Source organism: Strigops habroptila, chromosome 2, assembly GCF_004027225.2.
Source record: "Strigops habroptila isolate Jane chromosome 2, bStrHab1.2.pri, whole genome shotgun sequence".
NCBI classification, from domain to species: domain Eukaryota; kingdom Metazoa; phylum Chordata; class Aves; order Psittaciformes; family Psittacidae; genus Strigops; species Strigops habroptila.
In genome coordinates this window covers 116,036,686-116,057,667 of record NC_044278.2, presented here as the reverse complement: position 1 = coordinate 116,057,667, position 20,982 = coordinate 116,036,686, and the positions used below count along the sequence as shown (strand labels likewise).

The window sequence follows — 20,982 nt, the reverse complement described above, 5'->3', positions numbered from 1 at the left end:
TAGGGAGTGGCAGTTTTATTGGCCTTTTTTCTCTCCCTTTATGTTCTTTGCTTTAAATTCCTCAGGTGCCTTTTGGAGAATGATTCTGCTTGATCTTTCACCACTTTAATAAATAATTGTGCAACAGCCATTGCTGTGAGCCTGATGTGACATTGTGATTCAACAGAAGAAAATATTAAGGATTTAGCATCCTATGTAGAATATATTCATTGACATGACATCTATCATTTGCAACTAATTTGAAAATCCTTATACTTGCTTCTTTGCAGAGCTTTGTCCTTTTTCGAATGTAAATGTGCAAATTAACCAGGTGAAAATAGAGAGCTGTGATTTCATCCTTGATTGTTCAGTCAATTATCTACATAGCAAGTTTGGTCTTCTTGATAGTTTTTTACATGTCTAGGTCTTTCTAAAGAAATCTGCTGTCTGGAAGACAACACGCATCAGCACAATATTGCCGTGCCATGAAAAGCACCTTCCAAAGAATAAATTGTATTTAATTAATTTTTTATAGCTTGGGGAGCTGTAGCTGTTAATTTTTTCCTGTGTTCTTGTCTCTTTTTTTTTTCTGTAATCCTAAACACAGGCAGACAGTATTTTAAGTCTTCTGAGGAAAGCATTAGAAATTCTGATCGTGGTGGAGTGACAAAGCTGGATGAAGCTTTAAAGATTTAGGTAATATGGTAAATAAAATATCAGTTTGCAGCCTATTTAAAAATATATTCTCCATTGTCAGTATTAATCCTTTGTTTCCACTAGCAGGAAAAAAAGGAAGGAGTTACATTAAAGCATCTCTGATCTTTTAAAGGGAATAGCTGGCTTAGTCAGAAGACAGACACCGAAGTGACTAATTGCAAATAGTCATTCATCTGATTATTTCCAATACTATATCCTAGTCCTTTCTGCAGGTCTGTCATGCTCATTTTGCTTTCAGTATTCTGAACTCTAGCTAAAATTGTAGTTACCCTTAATGAAAACAAAAGAATCAATGCAACTTGGTTTCTTTTTTGGTAACAGCTAAAAGTAGTAACCAGATCTCAGCACTTGGCAAAAATAAGTATTTTAGCTTTAACTTACAATTTGTTATTTTAGACCATTTGTCCAACAGCTTTGAAAAACTGCTTTTCCTCCATCAGTTAGGGTTTGGTTTTTTTCTTACTTGTTTCTCTAAGTATTATATCAGTATTCCTAGAAATGGCAACCTTTCTTTTGCAGTTTAGATGGAAGGAGATCTTTTGCCATTTGCTGGGGAACACATGGTCTGTGCAGCTGACCATGCTTTCCAATTGTGTATGTTAAGATATGAGACCAAGGAGTCGCAGCTCTGGGACTCCAGTGCACAAACACTCTGGTACTGCATGTGTCGGATCAGTGCCAAGTAAAAAGGCAGCTGGTTTGACATGTGTCAGAGATTCCTATATTGCAGACACAGTGAGATCAAGCTACTCTCAGAAGCAGAATATAGTCTTGCTGTGCCAAAGACTTGTGCTTTTTGGCGCATAGGCAGCTGCTCTTCAACTCTTCTTTTGAGTGAGCAGTGAAGCCCTGCAATTTGTGAGAAGGTATCACTTCTTTTTCTTTTCTTGCAGAGTCTCATTAAAGGTTTTTCATTCAGAAATTCCACCACTTGGGACAATGGCAAGGGAATATGTTTTTCTCGACATGAAGCATTTGGTGTGCTTGGTAGATGAAAAAATATTCCTGTGCCCTCTTCCAGGGTACATTTTGGCTGACTTTCTATGACAAAGGCAAGGAGATAGCTTAATGCTGATGTTTTTAGTGGCTCATTTCCTATGAAACTAGGAACACTAGCTAGCATATCCAATGTATTCCAAGAGCACAAAGCTCTGTGTTCATTACCTGGGATGTTCTGAATTTTGAGAAGTGATTTATAGGAACAAACAAGAAGCCTGCTCTTGGATTCTTTAGGAACGAAGAAGAAGCCTGCTCTTGGATTCTTTGGAAAGAATTTTGTCCAATCATTATCTCTGATAGGAAGAAACAGTTGCAAAGCAAGAACTTAGAGCTGAATGAGTAATAAAAAGGGATATAATGACACAGAAAGTCTTTAGGATATGATAAAAGATATGTTGCATAAGCTAGAAGAACAATATCCTCAAGGCATGCTTCATGTTTTTATTTTGGAAAGTGATATTTGCAAATAAGAATTTACAAATAGATTTTTTTTTCCTCCTAAACTGTGTTATTGGGTTTTGTTTGTTTTGTTTCTTATGCAAAACAATGTGTAGGATGTCTTATGACATTAATAGAAAGACATACTAGCCATTGCAACAAACAGAGAGACCTGAAATGACGAAACATAAAATTACAGCAAATAATTTAGTTGTTTAGTGGTGGCACATTTACATTTCATATACTCTAACTGAAAAATTGACCCAGGGTAAATGGTAGGCCAGGGGTAAATCTTATCCGTAGTTTGTAGGTCAGATGTGTCTTATTTCTAAATACTAATAATTATTAAATGCCACAGCCAAATTTTCTGAAAGTTATTTTTAAATAATGCTTTTAAATGCTGTTATAGCAAATCACATCCCTTCTGTAATAGAGTGAAGTAATTGTAGCTTAGAGATGTACTTTGTAGTTACAGAGAGATGTTGCGGTGATAGGTACTTTCAAGGTAAGATACAAAAGAATGGCAACCCTTTTGCTGGCATCAATGTTCACAGAAAAGGTCATCTGTGATAAGGTTGCTACCATGATTAAATCCAGCAACAGAGGGACAAGACCTCAGCCTCAAATGAAGAAGGAACAGGCCTGGCAGCATGTAAGGAAGTTAGGTATTTTATACTTGCATGACCTGATGGTCTTGATCCCAGACCAACGAAATTTAGCTGATGAAATTCTGAGTGCTGACAATGGTTGAACACCTGTGTGGAGAATGTGAAATGAAAAACTGGAAAGGGTAAGCAGAAAACTCATCCGCATTGAAGTGCACAAGAGGAAATAAGGGACTATAAGGTAATCAGTTTGCTTTCAGAACCCCAGAGGAATACTGGAACAAGTAGGAAATCTCTTTATAAGCTCTTAGAAAAACTCTGAAGAGTAATGATTACTAGAGGATGCCATACTGCTCTTTTGCAACTCTTTTTCACATTTTTCTCAAGTGACACCATGTGCTGGCAGGGTTTAACTTTGAAAGTGGTCTCAAAAAAAGGTGTAATTCAGTAGGGACAACTGCCAGGTACTTTCAGCAGAAATAATGGAACAATCTACTAAAGAGTGCTTATGAGAAAAGAATCCCATAGAAGAGCATCTAGAACTTTGTTAGCTGTAGCTTCTTATCTTTTACATATCATACTGTGATGAAACATTCAATATTATATTGGGATTTATGAATCGAGGTATGGTTTATGAGACATATGAGCAATCCTTTCATCCTTCAGAGGTAAAGCTTTGAGCTTTCCACTTCAAGAAGGGTGTAGGCCAGTTGGAGGGACTCCAGGGGAAAGCAGTAAAAACGATCAGAGATTTAGAAAGCCTATCCTTAGAGGAAAGAATGAGTGATCTGAAATACCAAAGAGTTAGAGGGGGGTTATGGGCCCCTAGTAAAAATCTTCTTGCCTTGCAGCACATCTTTGAAGTGTGAGTTTGCTCTGTGTGCTCCTTAGGGAGGGTTTGAAACCAAATTTAATAGATAAATTATGATAAACAAGATTGGGATTAGATTTAGGACGAGTGAGGATCATGATGTGATTGATTACCAGGCAGGTCACCAAGTCTGTAGAATGGGAAATATCCAGGTGTGCAAGACAGTAATTTGTTAGCAATGATGCAACTATAGTTTGTTCTGCCTCAGGTCATGAAGATAGAGTGAATAATCCATTAAGTTTCTTCCAGTCCCAAAATTCAGCGAGCATAACAAAATCTTCTCATCTCACTACAATATGAAGAAAAACAGTAGGTATAGAGCTATTTAATTCCTGCACCTGCAGAAATAAAGACACATATTTCTGTCTTCCAGATAAAAACCACAAACATTTCCTTTGCTTGTCCTAAACAGTTTTGGTATTTGGAGGCTGGTTAAAACTCCTTTGCTTTGGACTGCACCAAGTCTTTTAATGCTAAGTCATGACTTTATATAAAACACTTTTATCCAGCTCTAGGCAGAGCTGGGTTTCTTTACACCTAAAATCAGTCTTGTAGGTTTTGGGTTCTACATTTGTGCGTTTCAGTGGGAGAATCCTTTAGGCAACTGCCTAAAATTTCCACGGGGTGTCCCAGAAGTGGTCTAGGAATAAACAAACATGTTAGTACATTCATTCTTCCCCCCAGGGTTTCAATTTTCTTTAGGAATGCTTTGTACATCATACCTAGAGACTGACTTACACCCTACCTCTGGCATTGCAGGGAAGTTCAGGAATTGTTACTGATTGAAATGGGTGACAGAAAGGCCATGTTAATACCCCTCCTAGATAGAACCCCTCAAGGGACTAATAGCAGGGTCTGGTGTTATACTATATCTCATGAAAAGCCCTGATGAAAAATATCAGAGAAACTCTTACTCAAAAAAAACCTGTAGTGTAACTCAGGCTGAAATGATCAGTTTGTAGTGTCACACTCTGAGTCCCAACACACAAGCAAAAGCTAAGCACAAGCTATTAGAAAATCTTTCATGGTCTGGGACCAGTCTGAAAAAACCCGTATTTCTGAATGCAGATTTCAAATATGGGTTCACATTATCTTTCTAGTTAAGTATACTAGAGTACAATTCCCTTAGCAAATATTTAGCATAATTTCTGAGAAGTCATAGAATCACAAAGTAGATTGGGTGGGAAGGGGCCTTTAAAGACCATCTAGTCAATCCCCCTGCAGTAAACAGGAACATCTTCAACTATAGCAGGTTGCTCAGAGCCCCATCCAACATGACCTGGAATGTTTCCAGGGATGGGGGTATCTACCAGCTCTCTGAGCAACCTGTGCCAGCGTTTCAACCACCCTCAGCATAAAAAATTTCTTCCTAATATCTAATCTAAATCTCCTCTCTTTCAGTTTAAAACCATTACCCTTTGTCCTATCACTACAGGCTGTACTAAAATGTCTGTCCCCAGCTTTCTTATAGTCACAAGTGTCTGATTTTACTCATTTTATTCTGTAAGAGTAGAGGGTGCTTCTAATTTGCAAATAAAACATCTTTTGTTTCACTTTGCTTCTTAGAGCATTGCCAGAAAGCATCTGAACTAAGGGACCAAAGTACAGTTTCAGGGAAACAAAAGAGTCAAAGCAAAGTGCAATGACTCCTGAATCCATTTTCAGTGTCTTCACCTTATTACTACAGTTCAATAAGCACAATCTCTTTCCTTTCTCTGTATCATCTATATACTTGTAAACTTTTAACATCATGGCTCTGTAAATTGCCTTACATAAAAAACCAAATTTACTTGTAAATTTGTGTCCTGATTTCTCTCTGTATTTTTTTAAAAAGGAAGTAACTGAATAGATGACAGGTTATTTATGGGTTGATTGCAAATAGATAAGAGGGTATAAGATGATCTTTGATTTCATTTTATATTTTCAAGCTCCAACATAATTGGCAGAGAGCTTTTCAAGAACGTATTTCTGTTCAGCTTTACAACAGGGATGGGAAGATAAATGCTAAATTCCCCTCATCAGATGGAAAACGAACAAAAGAAACTGATGAGTCTCTCCCTGACATTTAGGGTTGCTAAACAGATCCCAAGCTGACAGACTGCTCTTTCTATCTCCATTTTATTGGTGAGAAGTTATTAAATATTTGTCTAGAAGAGCCATAGAACTTGGAAAGCAGTAACCCAGCTGTACTCAGTTAAAGATATATCACCGAATATTATACAAAGCAAATAGCATTTTTTCATGACTTAGAATAGTTTTCTCCTGTGTCAAGTCTGTAGGTTTCACAAATGAATCTTGATTGATAAAAATGGCAGGAAAAGCACAGCTTTACATAGTACTTTGACTTAAAAAAATTAACATCTCAGCAAAAAGTAATAACTACTTTAAAATAGATCTTGATATACACATCTACAGGAGAAAATGCTTTTCATTTATGTTACTAGGAAGTGAAATAACTTGTGCTGCTGTCAGTAATTACAGTAATTTGTGCAGAAAATTACATAGGTACTATCTGTTAATGGTAGGCAAACTACGATCAACTGTCAGCATAAATTTGGTTCCAATACCTGAAACAACTGATACCTTGTGCATGGGAAGTGAACCATATTTCAGGATTTGTACCTAAGTAAATAGGTAACATAAAACCAATAGTAGATTCTTTGGATCTTCTCACTGCAGTCATTTGAGGTTTCTGTAACTGCCTGCATGTCTCTCGACACTGCACAGGAGCTATGGCATGTTATTTTTGCTTCTTTGTCCTAAAGTTACATGTGTGAATTTATGGGGCATCAGGAATTAAATAAATATATTTAATAAATATATTAAATGTCAGGGTCAAGTGAAATTTAAGAACACAAGCAGTGGGTGAAGGTGAAAAACCCTTCAAGATAGCGTTTGAATTGTCTGGTGAAGACAGGAGACGGTCAGGGAAAAGGAGCTTCTCTTGGGTTTGCATCACAGATATCTGCCATGCTGATCCCATTTCCAGATACTTCTCCTTAAAGAGCTGACTGATTATCCATTACACATTAAGGGAAGAAGGCATTTTTAGGTGAAGATGCTGTTAAAATAAATACAGATATAAGAGCATATTTATTTATGGTAATGATACTAATTGCCTTAAAAACATGTTAGGAAAAAAGGACACATCTCTGGAAGGGGTGAGTTAGAGGTTTATTATTTGATTCTCTAACCAGGAAAGGTTCATAGTACCAGTGTATCTGCCAGAGCAAAAATTGGAGAAATATTGAATAAGCATTATTATTACACTGTGTTCTTCCACTATAGCAATTTCAGATTTGTCTTAGCTCTCGGGAGCACCACAAACCTGCAATTGCTAACATCTCTTTCTCTCTCTTAAGCTTAGGAGAACAGTTTTATTACTCCCTTTCCCCCCAGTAGGACTCATGCTCTAAAGGCATATTTTTACTGATTCTTATTCAGGGTGTATTTCTAGCCCAAATAGCCATTTCTGTCCTACTCACTTCAGCTCCTTGCTCCTGTCCCTGCATCTTTCCTTCTCACCACATCCCCCAAGTTGAGTTTGCTGAACAGCAGTGATAGTATTGCACTGCTCTCCATAGGAGTCACAACTCTATAAATAAAGTGCTTTCTACAGAACCATGCTGCAAGCAAAGGGGACATGTGAACCCAACACCATGCTCAGCTGCAGGCTCTTACTGCTGCCATCTCTGAAGGTGCTGGTGAATACGCATCTGGTCTGTGATTCACACTGATTTAGTTTGGGTTTTATGCCATTTTCATCTTGCCAATCCATTTGGCTAGAAAATCTTCATGGCTAATAGAAGGCAGGCGGTGGGAAAGTGTGGCCAAAGGCACGGAGCAGAGCAGAGTTATCTCTTTTGGCAGTAGTGTGGCTTTAGATCAGCATACAGCAATCTTAAAAATACACCCTGCAACCCCCCACCTGGCTTTTTACTTGTAATTAGAACAACTGGCTGCTTAGATTCATGGAATCATAGAATGGATTGGGTTGGAAGGAACTTTTAAAGATCATCTGGTCCAACCCCACTGGCACAGGCAGGGACGCCTTCCATTAGACCAGGTTGCTCAAAGCCCCATCCAGCCTGGCCCTTAACACTTCCAGGGATACCTTCTCCATCTGCAGTCATGCTTAGTCCAGTTGATTTTTGCCCAAGTGAATGAAAGGGCAGGAGTGAGGATGGGAATAAAAAAACCCAACAAACCCAAACTAAAACTCACAAAACCCTCTCGGTAAGAAAAAATGCTCCTAATGCAGAAAAAAACAGAATGAGAAAAAAAGAGTAGTCATTAACAGTCCATTCATACCACATTCAGCCATACAGTCACGCTGTTTTAACATTCCCTGCAAGATGTAGATGACCCCATCACACAGGTAGCAGCCAGATGATGTCTACCCTCATCAAGATTTCTGGCTTTTAGTGACTCTGGATCTGAGGAGTATTTGTCCCCGTGGATGCCCCCAAAATATGCAAACACTTCCTGGGTGAACAGGAAGTCAGCGTGCATGCGCAGCTTCACTTGTAGGCATATGCAAACCTGGCATGGAAATGTGAGAAAAGACATTTCAAAAAAACAAGTTTTAAGCAGTTAATCCTGTTCCTAAATGGCAGATCTTGGCTTTATCTGCTTTACATCACTAATCTTCACTTCTTTAAAAACATAATTTGGCTGTTTTTAACATGAAATGTTTAGACTTGGTGTATCAGGTGGCTTTTCCTAAAAGAGCTGAACTGCTTGCCACAGTTCTTGGAGTGTCAGTATATGTCAAAAATGAAAGAATTTTCTCTTCCTTGCTCTTATACCAGTAAAATTCTGATGGTGTGATTTAATTTGATTTTCAGTGAACTTAAATCCTCATTAATGCTTTAAAAATGAGGTTATTGAGAATAATTAGGAATACCGACTTCTCTTTTCAAGACATTTTAAAGTATTCTTGAGAATTTCTGTTGTGCAATTAGGCCAGTGCTCATTGTCTGTGCTTTCTGGGAAATCTATTCCTAATTAATTCGAATAAATACGAAAATATAGAACAAACACAACTTCTAATGAGGCTCTAAGTGTATTTTCCTAGCTTGTTTCCTTTCTGTTTGACTACATCTGAAGGGAATGTATCTTTGGGGATAATTATATGCAGGCAAAAAATTCATAATGGGAAAAACATTTAACTGCAAAACTGAATGGAAAAGAAGGGATTGTTTTCATTTACATGTTAGCTTTCTTTACAAATCTCTACAAACAGCAGTATAATATGACAAGATGTGTTTTTGAGGCTTTTTCAAAGATTACAGAAAGATTAGCTTTACTGTTATGATAATGTAAAACCAATGCTTTGTCTACTGTACTTACAGCATGATTGTTTTTAAACATGCACTCACTGCCTTGCAGGTATGGCAATATTTGTGTTGTAATCTCACTTTCCCATCATCTCCTCTCTGGCTGGAAATGTCAACACTTTTTTTTTAAGCCAAGGAGTGTAACCCTATGTCCTGAAAACAGATTACTTTCTTTCTTGTTGTAACCCAATAGATACGACTACATTGTTGGATTTCAATGCCTCAAAGAATGAAAAAGTAGTTGGAAAGGAGTTGTAGTTCTTTAATTTGCTTCTGAGCCCACAGCAGAGAAACTCAGCAAGAATATAACTGAAATAGCCAGAAGACTTTTTCCCATATTCTGGACTCTTCTCCATTTCTGACTTTTGCGAGTCTCAGATGATGTTGATGAACCCCTTGTGCCCAAAGAACAGATGTAACACATTGCATTTCCCTATCTCCAGCAGAAGAGCAAGCTCAGGGAAAGCAATGTTAGATAGGGAGCCTTCTGGGACAGCCCAACACAGCTGTTTTGGAACAGGTATGAGGAGCCATGGATAGAGTCATGGTAGCTGAATTTTAAAATTACATATGCTTCCTAATGGTGTAGATAGCAGTTGGTAAAATTTGAAATAGAGACTGCAAACCTGCTTAGGTATTCTCAGTCAAAGGTACAGAAACCAGCCTGCCATCACGGCCTACTGGGTCACCAGCCAGCTGCTGCTACCACAACCTCGCCTCTGCTCAGTTGTAAGTGACTGCTGTTCTTCCAAACCTTTAGTCTTTCAGAGAGCTGTTTGGGGTAGTATGAATCATAGAACCATAGAACCATGGTTTGGGTTGGAAAGGATCTTTAAAGATCATCTAGTTCCAACCCCCTGCCACGGGCAGGGACACCTTCCACTAGAACAGGTTGCTCCAATCCCCTGTGTCCAACCTGGCCTTGAACACTGCCAGGGATGGGGCAGCCACAGCTTCCTTGGGCATCACCACTTAACTGAAGACATTATCTCTGTTTTCTCTCTCTTATCAAGTAAGCAGCAAAGTACAGAGTTGCAGATTCCTTCACTGGTCTGTGCAGCTAGATTATGTCACTATAATGTTTTAAATTTCAATTAAATTTGCCTTTTTAGTAGATTAAGAATAGTCAAAATTAGAACTATTTTATTGAGATTTATTTTTCAAATTTGAATGTGAAGTGTTTAGAATTTATGCTGATAAAGGCAGATAAAACATTAAAAATTTTACTGTTTACTTTCTACTAAAAACTCTGACCAAAATCTGCCTCAATACAGAAAAGCTCTGAGTCCTCTGTTCCTGAGGCTATGGAAGGGGTCTGGTGTCTCAGAAAGACATGTCAGTGCTGCTGTGTAATCAGGGCTTATTTGCAAGAACAGGATTTTCTTTGTCTGCTATATAATGGCAACTGCCCAACGGTATCCAGTAATAGCATGTCTCATGAGCATGCTGGCCATACTCTATGAAAGCTGTGTGTGGGCTCTCCAGTTTGAGCCTAAGTTGAGGCTGTACTGAAATCTGGCATCTCTGTTGGTTCAGTAGGACAGGAAGGTGATGCACTGGCAGCCAGAATGTAGGGATTAATGAAAATAATAACTATAAATATGGCTGCGGGCAAGAACAAAGGAACTGTGTAACAACAACTGGATAAATAGCTGAAGGCTTGAGAATATAATGACACACAGTATAAAGGGGACAATAATTTTCTCCTTGTGTAAGGTGCTTTCAGAGAATGTTCTACTTACCTGGTGGCACTGTACATCATTTTTATTCTGTCTGACATCAACTCAGAAATAACCGAATACACTAGATATTTCTGAAAAAAAAAAAAGTCAAAACAATGAGGAAGATGCTTGAAGTTTTTAACCCAGGGCTGTTAGAAACACTAGATAACGATAGGCTCAGTTAGATTTCTAGGAGCCTTTTTCCCGGTTGAGGCTGTTATCAAATTGTTGGTTACAAAAAGAGCCATATGAAGTGAGCTGGGAGCAGGGTCTGAAGCAGGAATTAACAATAGCAGTGAAAGTAGACAGCTTTGAAGTATGTTATGAATATTAGTTAAAGTTTTATGAATAGTACTGTACTTTAGACTGACTTTTCATGCACAGAACAAAATATAGTCAAATTTTATTCCTGTAAGTTCATCTGGTATGAGCTGTCACAGGAGTCAGGAATAGGAATTGTTATAAGAACTCACCCAGATAAATTGATATTCAGATCTACCACTACAACATAAAAGAGATAGATAAAATGATATCATCAAAGCATTTTATATTACCCATGTTCCTTTCCTCCCTCCAAGTGGAATTTGATTAATTAGAAACCTGGATTGGAGTGGATTGCTCCAGGTTTGACAATTTCATTGGTGGATTCATCAGCATGAAACTGTTCTCCCTTTGAGAGGAAAAGAGAGACTATATAAATAGAGCTTCTTTAAGCTTAAGTAATTTCCCCAATGAAACAACACAGACCTATATTTTTTGTAAATAAGTGCTGTAGAACTGTTTCGAATGAAGCTGAGGTTGACTTGGACGTACACCAGTATTAAATCCAGTTCTCTTTCCTTCTTCCTCTTGGAGTAGTCTTCTTCATAGAACCAAAAAATAATAGAACAGTTTGGGTTGGAAGGAAGCATTAAAGACCGTCTAATCCAACCCTGTCTTTCACTAGACCAGGTTGCTTCAAGCCTTATCCAACCTGGCCTTGAACACTGCCAGGGATGGGGCACCCACAGCTTCTCTGGGCAGCCTGTGCCAGGCCCTCACCACCCTTGTAGTAAAAATTTCTTCCTTATCTCCACTCTAAATCTGTCCTCCACCTAGTTCCTAATGTGGGAAAATTGAGTGTTCTGTCCAAGCTGTGGTGTTGCTGTGAAGCAGATTGCACATTAGGAAAATAGGGAGTGAGAAGGAGGGGATTCCTCAAAGCAACTCTTCTTATGTTCTGGTGGCAATGTTTTCCTAACCACAGGAGCTAATAATAAAGGGGTTCTGCAGTTATAAATGGTATTTTATTTTGATTTTTTTTTTTTTTTAATTCAGTGCAGCTTAGAAAACATATCTTGCTCCCTATGTTCCCAAATGACTCTGATTTTAAAATAGAGTAAGAATCTGATAAGAATCAGAGTAAGAATCCAAGACTAACCTGATGTAGCTAGTGACAAGAAGGATCCACACCAGGGATGCACAAGCCTTTCTGTGGTCTTAAAGCAGAAACCTTCAGTCTAAATGAAGGCAAGACTCTTAACTCAGGTTGTGAACTTTTATAGCGCTGATCTTCCCACCCATCTCTTCCCACATCCAGCCCCCAGCCATTCAGAAATCAAGAGCGTGATTCATCTCATCTCTTTCACATGTCTCTTTGAAATGAGGTGAATCATGATTTAAAAGCCTTTAATGAATTTTCATTGATTATCAAGGTAGCATAAGTGATTAGCATAGCTGTCAGATGTCATTTGGCCATATGAATCCTACGCAAAAGTTTTATTGTAGTATATTTTCCTAATGCCCTAGCAATTAACAAAAGTCATTTAAGAAAAAGTAAATGTGCCATTCTTCCATTCCCCATTATTCCCAAAAAGAAAACTTTTAAAGAAGGCAAGTATGATTAGGCAATGCAATGAAATCATTATCGATAGGAGAGACTTGGAAGATCTCTCTCTTCCTCAGTTATCACTCCTACCCACTCTTCCCTTTCTTCCTGCAGTATTGCCTTCCTGTCTTATTCTGCTCCTTTAAACTCAATGCTGTTTTTTCTGATCCCAAAGGCAGACCCTGCTTACAAACACAATGTAGGTGCATGCATTGTAACGCAGATACATGTCATGTGGATGAGAGAAGTAGAAAAAGTTACTCTTTTCATCATTATTAACTACAGTTTTGTAATGGGAGTAGCACATGTTAGTTCTCTTTTTTGTGGTTTCATACATCAGTTGTGATACATGCTCCATCCCTGGCAGTGCTCAAGGCCAGATTGGGTGGAGTCTTGGGTGACATGGTTTAGTGTGAGATGTCCCTGCCCATGGCAGGGGGTTGGAACTAGGTGATCTTAAGGTCCTTTCCAACCCTAATATTCTACGATTCTATGATACAACCACGCAAACAAACAGCAAACACCAGCACTCCACTCAGCACTGCAGTAATTGGAAGGGATTATCTCTGTTAATATTTGCTTATATTACAGCAGGAGAAGGCTGAATTAGGGACCCCTTTGCACAAAATACAGGACAGCTACGTGGCCAGAAATTACCTTGTCCTTTAGAAGAGTACAGTGTCAATCATTGATTTCTAGAATGGGTAAGGTTAGAAGGGACATTGAAGAGCTGAAGAAAGCTGTCTGGCTGCAGTCTAGCCCACTCATTCACTCTCATCATTATTCTGTAATACTCTCAGATCTTCACTTTACTGGTAGAAGTGTTTTTGGGGTCAAAAGGAGGATAATTATTTCACCAATGAACTTTTTTCAATCGTTGTTCCTTGTCCACAACTAATGTTGTAAAGAAAATTTCTGTTCCTATATTTTCTTAAAATATCTTTTTGCTTCTTTGTTTGTAGTCCCAGGGTAGCGAACAAATTCTTCCATGCTGGAGAAATCATAATCTTTTTATCCTTGTAGTTGTCCTGGCAGTAGCACATAAATAGTAACAGTGATCACCCGCTTTAGCTGGAAATTAAATCAAGCTTTATTCTAATTATCCCATACTTCTGAATTAACTTCATGTGCATTGTTAATAGTCATCTTAATTAATTAAGTTGTGTTTCAATTTGAGATATTCAGAGGTTTCCTTTTGGTAATTTACTGTTTTGACACTACCCATTAAGTATCCATTATGTTATCTGACCTCACATATTTTTAATACTAAAATAATGATAAAATGAAAGCAATGTAAGGAAAAAAAAGAAAATTATCAAATCTACTCAAAAAACCTTATTTCTGTACTCATACAGCTGCTAAATAAGCCTGTATATTTCAATCCACTGTTAAATTTTATTGCGCAAGGAGTTAGGCTGGTGAGTTTGTGATGCAATGCCAAATTCCAGGCAACTCTTCTTTTACTGTTTATTTTAACTACTCAAGCTGCAGATATTACTATCATATTTGTTCTAAGAATAACTGAACAGCATAGATTTCATAGATAAAACTATTCATTATTCTCTAAATAGATGTAACTATTTTTTCTTGCATTTGAAAGAGAAATGCCTGGTTGAAGTAATAATCTAAGCAGGTTATCGTCAGTAACAGCTTATTTGTTCAGCTGGAAGCTCACTTTAGCTATATGATCTATGAAAAATTAGCTACATGAAGTAGATTGTTATGGAAATAAAAGCACAGTAATTTCTGTCCATTCTCTGAGACATAAAATTCCTGTTCCAAATGAAGGCAATGGTTTGTCTATGCAGTGTGTCAGAGGATAGGATAAGTAGGGAAAGGGTAAACCTGTCTTTTATTTCTTCTCCTTTCCTTTTCCTGAACCACATCAGCATGTATTACTGACGCTGTTCCAAAGTTTAGCTCTTTGGGTGTTTTTCTAGGAATTTCACACATCACTGAACAGAAGTTATGTATGTCAAAGGACTATTTTTTCTTATTGTATGTATCCGTAGCCAAAGATATTTGTGTCCTAGAAAAATATGCGAAGCAGATTTAAATCCAAATCTCTCACTGTGGTACTACAGAAACTTGCAGAATCTGCAGTACACCTCTCCAAGTATTTTTCAAATTGTGTGGAAAATCAGAATATGTTTAATTTTGTTCTGAGAGACAGTGATGCATTTTACATCAATATTTAACAAGATAAACTCCAGGCATCAGAGTTTCATTAGTTGTAATAGCGAATTGTGCCATAACTTCTTGGTGTAGGCTTTACTGGCCCCTGGTGAGGACTAGGCATAGGTATAGAATCATCACTGTTTCTCTTCTTTTTGTCTCTACCTAACTAGAATTGCACATGACAAAGGATTTCCTTGATTTATTTTTGTCCCTGAGCTTTCAGGAAAAATGAAAAAGCATTGACCCCACAAATATTTCTTATGTTGCATGTGTTTCTGTAAAAAACCCTGTGATTGTACAGTAGATTAAATGTATGCTACTCTTGCACTCCTCTCTAAAGTTATATACTGTATTGCTAATGTTTTGCTTTCCTTATCTTCTCCAGGTCTAGGATTCAGTATTGCAGGAGGGGTTGGAAACCAACACATTCCTGGGGACAACAGCATTTATGTTACCAAGATTATTGATGGAGGAGCTGCGCAAAAGGATGGGAGGTTGCAGGTTGGAGATAGACTTCTTATGGTAAGTATGACAAATTTAAATCACATTTTATTTGGTTGAAAATTTGTTCATATATGGACTTTCATTCACCATACATCTTACTGATGGTACCCACTCCAACTTCTATAATAATGATGAGTTACGTTTTCATCATCTTCCTTTTTTTCCCATTCTTTATATATATTTCTGAGACTGCAGTTAAAAAAGCATTACTCTGGAAACCCAACATTTTATGAAGAGAAACTAATGGCTTGCATTACTTTGATAAACCTTTAACTGAGAAGAGGATAAATGTATTAGGCACGTCAGTGACAAGTCAAAATGCACCAGAAAACTTTAAAAGAAGATTTCAGACAAACTGTTCATTATAACAGTACTGATTCTACTGCTCATTTTAAGAAAATTGAAAGACATGAAAACGTGCCACTCTCAGTGGACTATTACCTACATTTCAGTACATGTAGGAATGCTTTATATATATGTTCCATATAGATGTTCAAAGAAAATACGTTTTCCATCTCTTTTCCAGAGGAAGTGTACTTATTCTTCTAATTAATCTCACTTCAGAAATTCTTCCTGATATTTGCAGTGCTAGTATGTTGTTCTTTGTAGCTAATTCTTTCCTACTCAGATTGTTTATTTTATTCTTTGTTGAAGGGGAAATCCTGGCCCTGGTGAATCAGCAGGAGTTAATCTATGTCAAATTGTATTCATGTTGATGCATTTGCATAGATTTCAGCAGGTAGAGAATGAGTGCCATGAAAAAATGTGCTGCAGTGGCTCTGTTTTGTGGAGTGATATCTAAGCAGTAAAAGATTGCCATGACCTTTATTTGCTGCCTGCAAAACTGTTCCTAATTGAGGTTTTCTTTATGTGGCTGGGGACACTGTGTTCCAGGCACATGTGAAGATAAGCATTCATTTCACACAGGGTATTAAACAAAACTGGAAAGGCACTTGTTTGCTGGGTTGGTGACTTTTAGACTTTTTTAATTAACCCACGTGGATAGATAAAACAGATTAAGGATCAAATGGTATTATCAAAATCAAAGCAAAATGAAACTAGAGCTTAGAATTTCTTTGGCGTTTCTTTGCACTTTCTCAGCACAGTACAATTCAAGTCACTGTTGTATAATGAGGATTTGGGTCATTTTGCTATAGAAATGTATATTTGTATTTGCTAAATGTATACCTTACTTTGTTATTTTGCACCTTGTAGCAAATCTGCTTGTGCTCAGCTGTTGTTTTCTTTTGAATTCCTTGCAGTTTTTGTGTCATCTTTAAACAGAGGCACACCCTGCATTCACCATCTCCTGCATAATTTGATCAGATGACTGTAAATAGGAAAATAATTATTTTATACATCACTATGTAAAAATTCATTCTTTCCAGATTTTTTATAGGATTTATCTATTAAGCATCTCAGTCTTGAACGTGTGATTCAGTGCAGTCAGATATACATGTTTCTTCATCATGACAGGTTTATAATCCTGGATTTCTGAACTTCTGAAAATGAGCAGCCGTTGTTCTCAGTGTGTTTGCTGTCTTTATGTTGCATCCTTTCAGTCTGGACCTGTTCTTTACTTACTGTCATCTCATTTTATTGCCGCATGTAAAATGAGCAATGAAAATCAATCATAATATTATTCTCCACTAGTTATGTACTTCCAGACCAAGGTTTGCTGTTGGATATGAAAATCCTAGTGAGCTTATTCTTTGTATACCTTAATTATTACATTTTGGAGATAAATTTGCAAGATAAAAATCTATTTCTAAAATCTTTTTGGATTACAGCCATGTTTTCTCATTCTCTCAAACAAGACACCCTGATTTCTTTGTAACTCTTGTAGCTTCAGTATTTTTTTTCTCCTGCTTTGTGAACTATCTGTCAGTTTATGGCATTAACTTCATGTTCCTTTGTGAAAAGTGAGTGAAAGAATTAATTACTTTCTTTTGGCAGTGTATCAACACAATATTACCCTTGTCATCTGTACAGTCCTACTGCTTCACTGATTCCTTATTGATTATATATTTGAACACTTTTTTATTCCTCTTTTCTCAGTAGTGAATCCTTTCTTGATCTTTGGGTTTTTTTCCTTAATTTCTCTACAAAATTTACCAGAATTTGTCATCCTTCTGGAATTTTCAGCAGCTTCTAGGGAACTTGTTTCATTTTTGTATCTGTGTTCTGATAAGTTTCTGCAAAATGCTTTTAGATCCCGAAGAACATGCAAATCAAATGCATTACAATTTAAGATGTAATAAAAGAGATGCTGCAAAATCAAAACTAATATTGAAATGCAAAACAGTTAGGTGCCATCTGGGCATTTTGCAGCTTGATGACCCTACGGTCATTAAATGCAGATTGTTAATAGTGTGTTAAGCATTCAAATGTAGTATGTAAATACTGAGCATTGTGAATATGTGAAATCCATACATGGGCATGTTATGCAGTTATTAACATAGAATCAGGGAATCATAGAATAGTAAGGGTTGGAAAGGATCTTAAGATCATCTAGTTCCAACCCCCCTGCCATGGGCAGGGACACCTCACCCTACACCATGTGGCCCAAGGCTCTGTCCAACCTGGCCTTGAACACCACCAGGGATGGAGCGTCCACAACCTCCCTGGGCAACCCATTCCAGTGCCTCACCACCCTCACTCTAAAGAACTTCTTCCTTATATCTAATCTAAACTTCCCCTGTTTAAGTTTGAACCCATTACCCCTTGTCCTACCTCTACAGTCCCTAAGGAAGAGTCCTTCCCCAGCATCCTTATAGACCCCCTTCAGACACTGGAAGCTGCTCTGAGGTCTCCACGCAGCTTCTCTTCTCCAGGCTGAACAGCCCCAACTCTCTCAGCCTGTCTTCATACGGGAGATGCTCCAGCCCCCTGATCATCCTCGTGGCCTCCTCTGGACTTGCTCCAACAGCTCCATGTCCTTTTTATGTTGAGGACACCAGAACCGTACACGGTGCTCCAAGTGAGGTCTCACGAGAGCAGAGTAGAGGGGCAGGATCACCTCCTTTGACTTGCTGGTCACGCTCCTTTTGATGCAGCCCAGGATACGGTTGGCTTTCTGGGCTGCAAGCGCACACTGCCGGCTCATGTTAAGCTTCTCATCAACCAACACCACAAAGTCCTTCTCCACAGGGCTGCTCTGAATCTCTTCTCCGCCCAACCTGTAGCAGTGCCTGGGATTGCCCCGACCCAGGAAAATACTGCATTGTAGGGTAATCCCGAGGTGCCCATTAGAAAGATTACTGGAGGAAGCATAAGACTGCTTAAGCTGAAAGCTGAACTCTGTTTTTGTTAGGTATATGTGAGAGGAACAGACCAGAGCTCTGCTCTGAAGGCTTTACACCTAGTAGAAAAATACTCCCTTACTGTATTTTGGTGGTAGTGCCCACTAATTTCTACTACTGCTGGTGGTACTGCCTGTGGTGAGAGTACAACTGCACTGAGTGTTTCGGCTAGATTGCTTCTCTTTGCAGTGGAAGGGAGCAAAGGGAAATCACACTCAGAGCATCATAGGGTAATATGATAATTCAGGGTTAGCTATATGTTGCTCAGAAATTTATCCAATTAAATCTCAAAGATCACTAAGGATGGAGCTTGCACAACATCTCCATGAAACCTGTTCTGCTGCTCAACTGTCCTCATGAGGAAAATACCTTATAAACTGTTTGATCCTCTCCTGTTTCAACATGTGCCTCCTGTCTCCTATCCTGTTACTACATGCCTGTCCTAAAAGCTGAGCTCTGTCTTGATGCGCTTCTTGTAAGCACCGGGGGTCTGCTGTTAGTTGTCCCTAGAGGTGCTCCTGCTCCAGGCTGAAAAAGCCCAGCTCCCCCAGCTTTTCCTCACGAGGCCATTGTTCCAATCCCAACTATCTTGGTAGCAGTCCCCTCAACTTGCTTCGTTTTCTTATCTTTCCTATAGTGCAGGGGCCAAAACTGAACACGTACAGTCTAATGAGTGGCAACTATTGGGGAATAATCCTTTCCTGGATGCTGTTGACCTCTTTGCTGCAAGGACATGCAACTGGCTCTTGCCCAGCTTGCTGTTCATCGGGAGTCCCAAGCACTTTTCCATAGAAGTGTGACCAGCAGGTTGAAGGAGATCCTCCTGCCCCTCTACTCTGTTCTCGTGAGACCCCACTTGGAGCACTGTGTGCAGTTCTGGTGTCCTCAGCATAAGAAGGACATGGAGCAAGTCCAGAGGAGGCCACGGAGATGATCAGGGGCTGGAGCACTTCCCGTATGAAGACACGCTGAGAAAGTTGGGGCTGTTCAGCCTGGAGAAGAGAAGCTGCATGGAGACCTCAGAGCAGCTTCCAGTGTCTGAAGGGGGCTACAAGGATGCTGGAGAGGGACTCTTCGTTAGGGACTGTAGCAATAGGACAAGTAGGAATGGGTTTAAACTGAAACAGGGGAAGTTCAGGTTAGGTATAAGGAAGAAGTTCTTTACAGTGAGGGTGGTGAGGTGCTGGCAGAGGTTGCCCAGAGAAGTGATAAATGCTCCATCCCTGGCAGTGTTCAATGCCAGGTTGGTCAGAGCCTTAGGCAGCATGGTCTAGTGTGAAGTGTCCCTGCCCATGGCAGGGGGGTTGGAACTAGATGATCTTAAGGTCCTTTCCAACCCAAACCATTCTATGATTCTATAATTCTACTACCAGGCTGTCAGTGCCCAGCCTGTGCTATTGAAGAGGGTTAGTCTGTGCCAGGGGCAGGACTTAAATGTTTTTTTCCTGTTGAACATCCTAAAGTTGTTGTAAGCCCCTTTCTCCTGCCTATCCAGGATCGCAGTCCTGCTTTCAAGTATATGGACTTACCCTCACACTGAAGTGTCATCTGCAAATGTGATGAGAGTGCACTACTTACCAGGTCATTGGCAGTGATGATCAGGAAATACTGAAGAATGGTTTAAGTTATTACCTCTCAGATAATAATTACTTTCTTTTATCTGATACCACCATCTCACTTTGGGAGAGTTTTCTATAGAATGGATAAATGAGAAATCAGTATAAAACTTTGTTTTTACTAGTACAAAACATCAGCAATAACTGGAAGCAAGGTATTCTTCAGGGAAAACTCTGAAAATGTTAGGCTTGAAAAGGAAATTTAAGCTAGTACTTATCTCTTACAAGTATTAACTCTTCAAAAAATTTGTCTTCTATGCCAAATACTCTTGCATGTTTGGGCCATATCCTGTTGCTTCTTGGCCAGCGTAGTCACAAAGGTCAGACTTTTGTGGGGTTGTTTATGCTTATAGGAAAAGTGATGCTACTCATACACCATGAGATTTAATTTGATTCTGTGTTCTTGCTGAAAACAGGAAGAAGAAACAGAAGTCACTTTTTTTTTCAGAAATTTAGGCTTGCTTTTTACCCAATTCTGTGCTGAAAAAACCATATCATTGTTTGATTGTTTCATAGGGCTGCAAAGGGGTTGTAATTACATGGTTGTGGATATGTTCCTTGCAGGATCCCCTACTGCTATCTGTTTTTTTCAGATTGTATGTGGATGCGGGATCATGATTGTTTTAATGTAATCAGAGCATATAATTTAAGATGCATCTGCATTAGCATTCAGTTCTGATCAGATGTGCTCTTTTAAAGTGATTTTGGCTGTCTTCTGGGATGGTCTTTTAGAAAACAATTTGGATTTTTTTTAATGAAACTGAAACAGAAAACATGGTCCAGGAACATTCCTAATCAGCATTTTATTGCAGCTGCAAACAGGCATTCTGGTCAGTAGACTAGACA

General features: G+C 38.7%; 1 protein-coding gene across 35 annotated transcripts in view; it reads left to right on the top strand.

Annotated features, from left to right (window-relative positions):
- Positions 1 to 20,982, top strand: part of DLG2 (discs large MAGUK scaffold protein 2) — a 997,741-nt gene that overhangs the window by 700,978 nt on the left and 275,781 nt on the right. For all 35 annotated transcript variants that reach the window (XM_030474393.1, XM_030474424.1, XM_032919710.1 and 32 more), the window contains one exon: positions 15,100 to 15,236. In XM_030474393.1, coding sequence (XP_030330253.1) covers positions 15,100 to 15,236 — 137 coding nt within the window. The remainder of the gene's footprint in view (positions 1 to 15,099; positions 15,237 to 20,982) is intronic.